This window comes from Lycium barbarum, chromosome 4 (assembly GCF_019175385.1).
Source record: "Lycium barbarum isolate Lr01 chromosome 4, ASM1917538v2, whole genome shotgun sequence".
NCBI classification, from domain to species: domain Eukaryota; kingdom Viridiplantae; phylum Streptophyta; class Magnoliopsida; order Solanales; family Solanaceae; genus Lycium; species Lycium barbarum.
Window position 1 is genome coordinate 126,252,219 of NC_083340.1, and position 13,599 is coordinate 126,265,817.

The 13,599-nt window shown below is 36.8% G+C and overlaps 1 protein-coding gene across 1 annotated transcript; it reads left to right on the top strand.

Moving 5' to 3' along the window:
• Positions 1 to 5,300: 5,300 nt before the first annotated feature.
• LOC132636394 (B-box zinc finger protein 22-like) lies at positions 5,301 to 10,877 on the top strand. Its single transcript, XM_060353247.1, has 5 exons — positions 5,301 to 5,319; positions 5,515 to 5,698; positions 8,705 to 9,133; positions 10,000 to 10,273; positions 10,461 to 10,877. Exons 2-5 carry the CDS (start codon positions 5,516 to 5,518, stop codon positions 10,517 to 10,519), a joined length of 945 nt encoding a protein of 314 aa, XP_060209230.1. The 5' UTR covers positions 5,301 to 5,319; position 5,515; the 3' UTR covers positions 10,520 to 10,877.
• Positions 10,878 to 13,599: the final 2,722 nt, after the last annotated feature.

Below are 13,599 nucleotides of genomic sequence, written 5' to 3' on the forward strand. Positions count from 1 at the left end.
ATCGACAACCAACACAACAGAACAGTTTCAATTCTCAAGCCGAACAAGTGATATTACGTAAATAGATGCGGTGGTTAATCACTAGTAAGGAAGAAAGAACAGAAACTGATTACTCAATGTAAACATAACTCTATAATATGCATAGATGCAAGCTGTGTACATAACAAGAAAAGATGATCTTAAGTATAGTTATTTGAATGCCACTTTCGGTCCAGGCCCAGATCATAAAAAAAGAAGAAGCAAAGGACTGACTTCTGCGCTACTGCTCTTATTAGCCCAGAATCCCTCAAAACTCGAAATTAGTTCATTTCACCAACAAATAGGCCGAATTCGATTGGCAGAAAACATCACAGGAGCCGAAAGATTCAAGAACCATAACTTAGTACAAAAAAAAAAACAAAGACTAAACCAACTGTAAAAGAAATGTGACAGTGATCACGACAAAGAAAAAATAAACTGGACTAAATAAAAAACTAAGTCTACATCATATTTGATATTCCAACTCAAAGAATGTACTATTAAGGTTAAAGCATGTAAATGAGACACGGATGAGTTTCTGATTTAAGAAATTGTATTTAGCAAAATTCAAGAAGAGAAAACAGAAAACTGGGCAACAATTGTTTAAACGACTTAAGTTACATACATGTACTTCAACTAAACGAGAAAAGAAACATTCTGACTCTATCCCTCATTAACCTCTACTAAGAAGTTTGACACTAATTCTTCAACTAGAACTATGGGAAAAGGAAGGGAATCATACTTAGGCGACTAAAACACCCATGTGAGCACAGAAAGAAAAAAGGCAGGGATATTGGTCATTTTCAAACAGTCACGGGCAAGGCAAGATGTGTTAATAGATACCGTTAGCCACATAGAGGGGACAAACAAATTCTGTAGGCCGTTCTATGGCTCGAACACTGCAGAGGCAGCTACATAGAGGAGATAAACAAACCGAAATTTAACTGAACATAATAGCTGTGCTAGTCAGGACGTAAATACTATACTAAACGAATAATGAGATTAAACCCTACTAAGCATGATCACTAAACTAAATAAAAGCCTAAATAATACGCAAGTGACTGAACTAACCTACTAACAAAATGGTCATGATAAAACAAAGTTAAGCAAAAAGAGCCCAAGAGCACATAGAGGAAAATAAATAAATGCAGAAAATATAAAAGGGAATAAAGTATTAGACGACACGAAGCATATGAACACTCACAAACATTTATCGAACACTCATACTTTAACGATATACAGCCCGAAAAGATGACCTTAAGTTTAAACTGATGAATATGATTGTAGCAAGCATCCGGAATACAAATCACATAAGCAGGGCTTCTTCATAACATTTCAACAACATGATTCAAACACAACGAGGAACAATATTCCAGATTAACCAAACGAAAGCAGTAGCCATGTTTCACTATCATTTTCATATATTTCATTTCGCCACAATCTCAACGAAAGACAGAACGAATAAGGGGATTGTGTTTACCTTTCGCGGGTGCAGTGAATGGGGCATCGGGTCTCGGATCGATGCTCGAACACAACAAACCCGAACTCGAAAAAAATTTATTTCGAATCGAAACCTCGATATCAGCAAAAAGAAAACAGTATGCTTTTGTTTGAAAAGAAATTTTATTTATCTCAAAAAAATTCCAATGTCAGTTCTCCCCAAAAATAACCCGAAACTACTGCTCAAGAAATATGATGATTTTCAATAATATATGGCTACTGTTTTTTTTTAGACCCGAAAAAGAAACTCAAATTCAACAAATCCAAGATTTTGAGTAATAGTCGGAAATATCGAAAAATTGAATGTGGTAAAGTCGGTTCTTTTTAAAAATGTTTCGTAAGGGGTGTATTTATATGAAATGTAGACTAGGGTTTCGGACATTTAAGATTCAAATTAGAAAAAAGAATCCCAAAAGAGGTCACGGGTCGAGATTTTGACTGAAATTTGGAATCGAGTCAAAGCTCTGCTAATCTGAACGTTGGGGCTTTAGTCACGTGGTTTGCTTCGGATCTTTGCCCGAAGTGGACCGAATTCCTCTGGTCTTTGAGGATTTCGTGTGTTTTGGAGCTAAAGAAAAATCTCTTTCTCTGTCGACGACAGAAAAATCGGGTAAAGCAACATATGGATGTTTTCTTGTGTGGAAATGGGGTAGGCAAAACTGGTAATGGTGAAAGAGGTACTGGATTTCACTGGAAATAGAGGAGAGAGGAGCAGGGAGGAGAGAGATGAAGAAGGAACGATGTGCGGCTGCTGAATCTTTTGTTCATTAGGTTTTAGGAGAGGAGATTGGGCTGATCGGGTCGGGTAAGTAGAAATAATGGGCTGCGGAAATTGGGTTGGTCGGGTGAAGGAGTGGGTATGGGATGGTCTGGTCGAATAAATGGCGGGTGTGGGCCGAAAGTTGAGTTGGACTCAAATGTTGGTCCGAAAATATGGGTTCTTCTTCTTTATTTAAATTATTTTTTGGGCTTCTAACTAGTACAATATATACATGTGAAGATAATTAATAATTAATATGTAAAGGTAGAGGAATTAATAAAGTATAATTAATTTAACGAATACAAATCCTAAAATGAAACGATGACGAACCCTTTTAGAATTTGTGATAAAGTAATACTAGTAATGTTGATAGTAGAATAGTGAAAATGAAAGTACCGATATTAATAGTAGTAAAAAATAAAAATATTTAGATTGTTAATAAATTCAGAAGCCCAAGGAAATAAATTGGAATAAAGGAGGGGCAAAAATTGGGTGTCAACACCCGGCATACACTTGTTAAGGAATAACCAAAGTTATGCCGGACCCGACATACTTATGCCAAGTCTGCCCATAAGATATGAGTATGCTGGGTCCGGTATAACTTTGGTTATTCCTTAACAAGTGTATGCTGGGTCTGGCATACACTCGACCCAAACCTTGCCTTGCGATATTTTATTTTTATTTTATGCTTGAGCGGGGGTTCGAACCCAGAACCTCATGATTTCTGCGCGAAGCTCAAGGTTGTAACGCGAAGGCAAAAATTAAAGACCAGCAATATGGGGGTTGGAGGGGGGGGGGGGGGGGGAATTTAAAAATCACAAATATGAGAGGCAAAATTTAAAGACCACCCCAAAAGAAGGGCAATCCGCGCAAAAAATGTTTTAAAGTGATCTTCAACTTAGCCCAATACTGTCCCAACTTTCGCCCATTTTTAAGATTTACTTAAATTTGAGTTTATTGCTTGGGATTTACTTTATTTTTTCTATGTATTCACTTCTCTTATATTATGTATCTTAGAAGTTTGTGGTGTGTCTGATATGAAGGAAAATATTTTTCACAAAAAATATTTTTCTCGAAAATATAAAATATTTTTCACGGAAAATATTTTCCCCAAAAAATCCGCGAAAAATATTTAGCAAATATTTTTCACGAAAAATGTTTTTCTAGAAAATAGACCCTTTAGAAAAATTGGATCCAGTTGGGCGGGCATGACCCAACACATTTTTAGCTCATTTCAACCCAACCATTTCAGCCCAAGTAATTTTGAGCCAATATTTGCTCAACCCATTTATTACCTCAGCCTATTTTGATTGGGCCAACTTCCCCTACTTGTCCATTTTACGGGAAATTCCCATTAATGCCCTTATTTTGGGGTGGTTTTTAATTTTCGCCCATCAAAATAAAAGTATTTAACTTTTGCCTTACACCTAAAATCTCAGGGTTCCGGATTCGAACCCCTGCTCAGGCGAAAATTACAAAAAAATTAGCTAGGCAGAGGTTGCCTACAAACTCTGCCCCATCGGGCATAGTTTGCTTGCAAAACTCTACCTTAAGGTAAAGTTTTGAAGGAAAAATTCTGCCTTGCGAATTCCAACCTCTGCTTTGTGAAATTTCTTTTTTTTTTTAATGAGCGGAGATTCAAACCCAGAACCTCAGGGTATTAGGCGGAGACAAAAATTAAAGACCACCAATCTGAGAACCAAAAATTAAAGACCACCCCAAAAGAATGACAAACCGCGCAAAAAAATGCCATCTCACACCGTAGACAATACTATGGGCTGCCCGACTCAAAAAGACTCGCTCATAGCCCGAACACGCCTAGTCGCTTCGTCAGCATACTATTGACAAGCTGGCTCAGCCGAGCATCAACAGGCTGTTAGAAAAGTATTAATTTTCTTAGTATCTCAAAATAATTAAAACACCAATGGTGAATTGAATTTAATACAAAGGTTATATTAGTATTATTTCAATGTTTTGATTATGTGAATTGAATAACATTAAGTGACATCATTTCTCTCATTATAGCCTTTAATACCATAAACGACAATTACCTTTATTCTTTGACATCTTTATGGTCATTAACCATTTTGCTCTTTATTAACCTATTAATTTCTTTTATTACCACAACAACAAATATTTCTTAACCATTGCAAGAGGCTGAAACCCCATTCGGTTGATTACACTAATTCTACTATATATACATAGTCTATTTCTTTGGTGAGATAAGAATATGAGGAGAAAACACATATACAAATATATATACTTGCTCTTATATTTTTGTGCTGGGTTTTCTGCTTTGAGAAATCTTTGTTAGATTCTGGCTTCTAGTTTTGTACTAGAATAGCTTGTTGAATCCTAGGGGATACACCCATATCGGGTGAAATATCCTTAAGGACAGTGCTATTGGCATGCCTCAAGCTACGAAGAATTCTCTACAAGTGTTCGTGATCAAGTATTTTCCTCAAGCTTAGAAGAAGTTCCTACAAATTTTCGTGATGAAGAGAAGTTCATACAAATGTTCGTGATGAAGTATTTTTTCATAAGATTTCCAACACAGGCCATTAGGCAACATGCAGTCTCCTCAATGACAACTGACAAGAAGTGCTGTTGTGTTAGATGGTTTGCTTATTTTCCTGCCATAATCCTCATGTGGCACTTTACATGTAAACGACTCCATGTGCGTTTGAGCTTACCATGATCTCATTTTTTCTTTTTTTTTTTCTTTTCTTGTTGTTGTTTATCTTCAAATGGATATCCTTAGGATCCTTCACCACGAAGATAACCTTCAGCATTTCCCACAAGTCACCCTAACGCTTGTTAGTTTACTTGAGTATGTAACACTGACAAATATCCCCTTATAGTCCGTGCCAGCTCAGCGTGTCAATTCCCCAGTAACTGACACGTGTATAACAACCTTTCTGCCAACAACCTAAAAAAAATCCAACATCTTGGAAACATAAGCATAAAGCCCGTTAAAAACATCAGTCTATACCTCTGTAACAATTCTCTTTAACCCCTTATGTTTTGGGCGGTGGTGGCAGGTACCATCGTTTTTCTTCCTTTTTTTTTTTTTGTTCACACACACCCTCTTTATTATTAGTTTCCCACAACCCCTTTGCACCATTTCGCTTGCAGATCTTTTTTTTCATGTAAAAATCAAAGATCTTAGCTTGTGTTTTTAGAGGTGGAAAGTTGTTGTTGTTGCTGTTTTTTTTTTTTTTGTTTTTTAAATTAAGGATGAAAATTCAGTGTAACGCGTGTGAGATAGCAGAGGCAAAAGTATTGTGTTGTGCTGATGAAGCAGCACTTTGTTGGTCATGTGATGATAAAGTTCATGCTGCAAATAAGCTTGCTAGTAAACACCAGAGAGTGCCTCTTTCTGCTTCATCTGCACCCATGCCCAAGTGTGACATTTGCCAAGTAAACTTCTTTTCTACTCTAATTGTAGTTTTATTCTATATTGAATTATTCTGTTAGTATAGCGTACTGTGTAGTGTCCTTTGTTCGATGAACTGAATATATGTCTACTTGCATTTTTTAATCAAAGGAAACGACATGATCTTTGAAGAGGTGAAGAGGAAATGAAATTTCTTGCTCTCTTGCAATTTAAGAAAATGACCTTTTCAGATCTTTTATCTGTTTTTTTTTTTCCAAGAAAATATCTTTAAAGGTGGTAAAACTTAAAAAAAGAAGTTTGTAAAGGGCTACAAAACCATTTCTCCCGTTGGTTGATGCTATTTATATTTGACTTAAATTGTGGCTGCTGCAGCACTGCTTTCTTTCCTTTTCTTTTCTTTAATGCTGAATAATAATGTTTTTCATTTTACCCATTTAGTTACTCCATATGATTGGAAAATAAATTCAAATTTGGTTGGCATTTGCTGTGGAAAGGTTGGTTGAGGTCGTAGTAGATATAGTACTAATACACTTCATTTGTTTGCCAGTCTAGTTTGGAAGAACTAAGAATAGTGTAACATAACAGGTGTTATGAAGACAACAAGAATTCGATCAATAATAACGAAAAAGAAGAACAAACAATTTTAATGTGGAAACTTGAAGAAAACCACGATCGTCACCATTTTTATTATCTAATGAAAGATGTATTTACAAGGATATATAATTATGAAGGAAAATCATGTATATTTAGGCTGCCGCCCTCTGCAACCCCTGCAGTCGATAGGACCTAGTGCTTACATCACTCCCGGGTGGTAATTTCTGAGATCTTTCTGCTCAGATGTTTCTATATATCTATCAGAATATCACTAAAGACAGTGCACTCCCAACATATCATATATATATTTTATATAAAGGTGCTAGACTTAGCATAAAGTTTAAGATATTAATTTGATTTATATTTCTACAAATGTTATGGCTGAAGAGTCAGTTTGATAATAAAGACTATAGATCAAAATTTGAACTTGAATTCTTGAATGTTGTGAAAGTTGGTTAGAAAATGTATAGTGTGAAACATATCTGGACGTCTTAAAATAGAAATAATGTCATATAGATTGAAATAAAAGGAGGATGATACGTCCCAAGATAGTCAATCACTGATTCCAAGATAGTCGACATTGATTTCAGATTACACAGCTTTATTGGAGAAAAGACCTCAAAGATACTTAAAGAACAGTCCAATACTGCAAAAGAATGAAGGAAACAACAAACAAGATGAAATAGGAAATATATCAAATTACTCCCTTATCGGAAAATAAAAGTTGAAAGAGAGATAAATCAAACACTTGTTGGGCAGAAAATGTTCTAATAGCCTATAACCGTCAACTGAAACACAGGCAAATATGCAGAAACAATCGGTACTAAATTGGTTGTTCTTTCAACTGAAATCAGAAACTTAAGGACCAAGTCAAGAACAGTAAAAAATAGACTACTCAAGTCAATTTTGAAGCACTTATTCAACAGGTTTGAATGCAGGTACAACTTGAATGTGCATTTCTTTTCTCACCTTAGTATTAGACTTTCGAAAAAATGATACTCCATTGTCCAAGTTCTTTACACCTATTGCTAGCCTGCTGATTGCTCAGCCATGAAACTGTCATATTTCCCCTTCTCTCCTTGACTAATCTTGCAGCCATGTCAAGTTCAATGTGTTACTTTAGTGTGTTCCGCCCTGATGCCGCGTAATTCCTTTCGTTTCGAGTGACAAAGGAAGGTAGAAGGTGTCTATTCTTAATAATGGATCCCTTACTTTAGGGACCAGCTGTAGAGCATCGCCATGTTGTGTTGGTTACTTTCCTTCAAACAGAGCAAGAATAGTTATCAGCCAAGGTCAATGGGATTATCGTAGCCTTTTTTTTTCCTTTGAAAATTTCTCTGAGAGCCAGTAGGATATATATGTGGAGAAAGTGAAAAGAGGAGGAAAAATATAATAATAAGAAGAAAGTGGTGTATCATTTAGCAGGATAGAGAGTACAAAAGCTAGTGAGGGTCTATTTTTCGGATTCGTAGTTTACTTTTCTTATCTAGTATACATAATTATACACTGATTATACAAGGTTATATACATATTTTTCATGGATAAAGCCTTCGGCTAATTTTAGTTTGAGCAGTTGTGTGGACGGCTATTTAGGTTAGTTCTTCTTCTTATAATTATATTAACCTATGCTTGCCGTATGAATGATAGAGAAGGAAAGGTTGTAATGGAAAAGGAGGAGGAGGAAAAGTAGGAATGGAAAAGAAAGGGAGAGGAGGGAAGGGGCAACTTACTCTGGACAGGAAGAGAAAGCTAAAGATGAATATACCATACCTTGTCTCAAAATTATAACTGTGAAAATTTTGGTTCTTGGTAACATATGATTGAATTTTGCATATCAAAACGCTCCTTAACCTTGTTCCCCAGAGTGACTCAACTCCAAAATTAAAAGAAAAAAAATATAGATGCTGAATGTTTTAGGATCATATCCGACTACATGCCGCTATGCGAATGTGTATCCATTCTTATATAACTATTCTCATCCTTTAACATTCATTAGCGACTTGATTATGTCCTTCGCAAACTGAAGTGCTGCCAAAGACTGCTCAACTTCTGCTATAGCAATAGAACTATATTCTCATCCTTTAACATTCGTTAGCGACTCGATTATGTCCTTCGCAAACTGAAGTGCTGCCAAAGACTGCTCAACTTCTGCTATAGCAATAGCACTTGTTTTTGGGAGACATGATTTCACCTGTGCTTCTTACTTACCTTTCTTTTATGGAGCCAAAGTAGTAGTCTCTCGTCAAGCAAATGCTATGCTCTATGTTTTCCAGATTCTTTATTTCACTGGTTATGTTTTGCTAATACCTTGTGGCGCCAATGCAGTTGTGTTTTATCAAATCTATCAAAAGGAAAAAGAATTATTTGTCCATGCTTCATGCGTATTTCCTAGCTTTTTACCCTATCTGATAGTAACGAGATGCTATTTTGTACAGGAAACTGTTGGCTATTTCTTTTGCCTTGAGGATCGGGCTTTGCTCTGCCGAAAATGTGACATCGCTATTCACACCGCCAATGCTTATGTCTCAGCTCACCAGAGATTCTTGCTGACTGGAGTCAAAGTGGGACTTGAACCTATCGATCCTGCTACATTAGCATCCTCAGGGAAGTCACATTCTATTCAGAAGGTTGTGGAGCAAGAATCTCCTCCAATTCCTAAGAGTACTACTCCTGTGTCATCACATGCTCAGTGTGACGGCGTATTACCTGTCCAGACTAGTGGGACTGGGGATCTTGCACCTGGTAGACTTCCATTGGTTGGAGGTTCTGCAGCTGGAATCATTCCACAATGGCAGTTTGATGAACTTCTTGGAATGGGTGATTTCAATCATAATTACGGATACATGGATTACGGGTCATCTAAGGTATATGATTGACGTCTCATCCTTCCTCTTCATTTTTTCGGTAAGTACGGTCGCCAGTTCTTTTTATATTTGCTTTTCTTATACATGATGATCTTATTGTGTCTATCATCATCCAAGTGTGGCGTATTCCAACGGCTGCACATACAAGTCTCGTGCTAACTGTGAGGAGTTCTTTTTCATATGGAGACAGGGAAGTATCTGATGGCCAGTGTCTGGTCACACATTCTATTTGTTATACCAACTATATCGGATAGAGCTAAACATTATGCAGAAGGTGTGCCCCCCATATAAAATCTTGGAGTGGGAAAGACAGGTTTAGGTACAAACTTGCCGGCCTTAGGCCAAATTCGGCAATCACCAAGATCATAGAATTTGTGGTTGCTAGTGTTGTATTGGTGGATAACTGTGTCACTTTGCCAAACTCTCAGGCGGTCGGAGTTTTGACTCTTGAGAAGTGTCGAGATGAGGAGTTACAGATTTCTGGTTACAGCTGTTGGGGAAATGCGTAGCCGTCGAAGAATAAAGAATGAGGAAATATATCTGTATTTACATTTGTGGTATCATATTGGCAGATGTAGCTTATTTAAAGTGAAATATGAGTTTCATCTTACCATCACTTGGCAAGGATAAGACTGGTGAAATTGAGGGAGATGAAAACATTATCATGTATCATATTTGTTATTTCACCTATCTGTGATTTCTTGGCAGAAAACTTATCACTTTGATGACTGCCTGTATTGTGGATTGGATTTTATGCTTGTATGAGTCAGATAGTCTTTTCAAATGGCTATCAATATAGTTTTACCGGATTAGATGGAATTCTCTGTGGTACCTAATTTTAGTTTTTCCTTCGTTGAAATTATCAGGCTGACAATGGAAAGCTTGGAGAATCAGATAACTCTCCAATCTTGAGAGATGCTGACGCAGAAGTTGAAGGTGATGAGTGCTTTAGTACTGAGGTGCCAGATACATGTTGGGCAGTGCCACAAATTCCTTCGCCGCCAACAGCTTCTGGACTATACTGGCCAACGAAAACTTTCCAGAATCCATTTGATGCTGGAGTGTTGGAATCTGACCTTAGTTGCTTCCCTTCGCAGAACATCCAACATCAACAATCAAATGGTTGTGGTTTCAAAAGGAGTAGGCATTTCTAAGCACATTCTCCTTAAGTTTCTTATTAGGTAGTGAATAAAGTGTTTCAGGCACTAATCTTGTTCGATATAGCGATGAAGTGGTAGTTTATGATTTGTCTAATCCCTTCCTGGTTAAAGTTGTCTTCCTTGCGAGACCGGTGCTATAAATGATTCTGACTACTGCTGAACATTAGGATTTTACCTCAATGGATCATGTTATAGAAGACGCCAGTGGGTTTCCCAGGGTATCTGAAACCAGCTCGATATCTTCAAAAGCTCTTCACGGATGGAAGGAGGTATTTGCTCGGACTTCATGATAAACAAAGTGGCATACATGTGGGGGTACTGTCTGGTTTTGCTATCACGTGAACGTTGGAGTTGGTCCAGTTTTTGATACCTGCAGTAGCTATCTAGGTCTATCATATGTTCAAGTGTAACAAGTTCTGGTATCAATAGTTTAGCCGCAGAAAATAGTTTCATCGTTCATGTTAGTTACAGAATGGTGTTAGTTACAGAATGGTGATACGGTAAGAGCTTTTTGTCTCCACTTGTAGCGCTACCTATAAATAACAGGCACTAATCAGCTTATGAATGATATCTGTTTTGTTTCTTGTGTCTGTGTACGCTTTTTGAAACTGAAATTACTGCATTTTCTTCCATCCCATTGTTGTTTCCCTTCTCCTTCAGCTTAAACTACCTGTAATGTTAGTTATAATTAGTATGTGAGCCGCTTTCTTGGACGCTTGAATGAAGAATCGTCAAAGCTTGAAAGGAGAGCTACGCTTGAATGAAGAATCGTCAAAGCTTGAAAGGAGAGCTGAAGGAGCAAACACTTAACTCCAGAATTACGCGATTCGAAGGAGCGGAGCTGAAGGAATAAACTGTAGATGTTGTATCGAAATGCAGGCAAACCAGAGCTGATCAATACTTTGGCTTTATTTGTTCTTATAAGCAGCTGTAGCTCAGGTAGGGATTTCACTTATTTTCCAGCTAAATCCCTCGATCGTTGAGGGATAGTGTTATTTCCACTTCTTGCAAAGACTTCAACTCGCACTGCCCCGCTTTGTATTGCAAAATTTATGTTTTTGAACTTGCATAAACCCGTCCCGCTACCACTTATTCTACGCATGGAATAGTTTGAAAATTTTCGTTACTTGTGCTATTTACTCAATTATGTAAATGTTATTATGGCTTTGAAGATCGGTTTTGGACTAAGATAACAAAAACTGACATATAGAAATAACTTTTTTAAAAAATATGTCAAGCTCTTCCAATATTCAACGCTTGAATACATATATTTGATGAAGAATAATGCATTTATTCCATTTATCCTTCACTAACTGAAATTGATGTCAGGCTGACTGATAGAAACTATGAGTCCACCAAACAGTACAGAGAGTCAAGTTTTTTATCTGTTCCCTTAGATAAAAGACAAAAAGTAAATGACACAAGATGTTTACGTGAAAAATTTCTTGCTCAAGGAATTAAAAACCACGACCCACCGGAGTAGGATCTCAACTTCACTAAACAGAACAACTTCATATTACAACTCTTGCAACCTAGGAATTAAACTCTTAATTCTTCATCCCTTACAATAACTCTATTGTAAGTTCCTTACAATAACTCTATTGTAAAGCTACAGATCTTGACTAGATCTAGACAAGAAAATCAAAACAACGAAAGTTGAGATCTATCTTACAATAACACTTCTTGAAAGTAGAGTAGGATTACAAGTAAAGGACTAAATGACAAAGACTCAACGAAATGACAAAGACTCAACAAACCTAAAGACTTAAGACATCTTTAGTTGTAGGGATTTGGTCCTTGAGTTTGTAGCAGCTATGTTCTTGAAAACGCCTTGAAAGCAGTGACGGCTAGCACTTGAGAAAATATGTGTTTTAGATTTGCAACTGTTAGGTTAAGCATTGTAACATGTTGTATATATATTGGGAGCATGTGAGAATCATGTGATAATGGATAGGGACATTTCAGCCTTTAGTTTGGCCTTTAGCAAACTGATACGCTCAAATTACACCTATTAATGGTAAACGCGGACGTTGTCAAATATAGTAACCCAACGAAGTTGGGGTCGAATCCCACAGAGAATATGGTGTGAAAAGTTTACTAAACAAGTATTGTACTAATCTTGCGGTCCTGGTGTATTCCAGAAAAGGGTTTTATAGTTGATTTGGTTTGTGGACTAATTTAAAGTGGCTGGAAATTTAAAGTTGTAAATATATGGGTAAAAAGAATCAGAGTTGTGTCCCCGTCAGATAAAGTGTATGATCATGGGTATCGATCTTGATATGCTTCTAATGGACTGTTTGTATGGATGCACTTAACCTCTACGTGAATCTGAACTATTTCCCAATAAGAAAAGATTATTTCTTTCTATGATTTTTCCAAAGATAAGAAAATATGCATGAATAACGGTTAATTATGCCAAGTAAATTCCTCTTATTCCTAAGTGAATTTATTAAACAAGGTTTAAAGCCCTGAGTTCTTGTTATTTGTTCTTATCTAACCCTAACTATTTTTCCAAATAAACTAAAGTTTATGGCGTTAGCTAATGTTTGCAACCACTAACTATATGATGAAAACGAAGAATAAATAAACCCTAAGTCTTCAAAACCACTAACTAATTGAATTATTGTATTGAACTTACAAATAAAATTTAAAAGCAATGAATGTAATTTTCTGGAAATCTTCAAAAGCAATAACAACTCAAAAGTAATTACTACAAGTCTAGAACTCCAGATGTCTGAAAAATAAAACCTAAACAGGTATTTATACAAGTCAAAACTCGGAATAATCAATCCCAATCCTGTTCCATCTTGGCTTGCACTTCGACGGGTCGTCTTTGCACTTAGACGGTCGTCGACATGCTCGACGACCAAATCGACGATCTGAGTATACTTTTATCACTCTCCAGGAACTCCATCGTCGAAGCATGTCGACGGACCGTCGATCATGTCGACGGTGCAAGTCGATGATCTGATGATGATATGATGAATTGTCACTTTGCAGGAACTTATCGACGAGGCAACTCGACGGGCCGTCGAGCATGTTGACGGTCCATCCTTATTCTTATCAGAACAGATTGTTTCTTTTCCTCGTTTTTCGCTTTCCGAGCATTCTAACTTCAAAATACCTGCACAACACACAAAACACATCAAACTAACACAAACTTGCTCGAAAACAAGTAAAACTTAGAGTTAAAAAGTATTAGATGTGCGAAAATTCCCGGCACATCAACACCCCCAACTTAAAGTCTTTGCTTGTCCTCAAGAAAGTCAACTAATAGACTCAATCTATAAATGCCTCGATATCACA

What these genes read in the sequence shown, in the direction of transcription:
- LOC132636394 (XM_060353247.1), top strand. Translation starts at nt 5,516, where the DNA reads ATGAAAATTCAGTGTAACGCGTGTGAGATAGCAGAGGCAAAAGTATTG. An exon ending in CCAAGTGTGACATTTGCCAA is followed by an intron (nt 5,699 to 8,704) that starts GTAAACTTCTTT and finishes TATTTTGTACAG; the next exon opens with GAAACTGTTGGCTATTTCTT. An exon ending in TGGTTGTGGTTTCAAAAGGA is followed by an intron (nt 10,274 to 10,460) that starts GTAGGCATTTCT and finishes GCTGAACATTAG; the next exon opens with GATTTTACCTCAATGGATCA.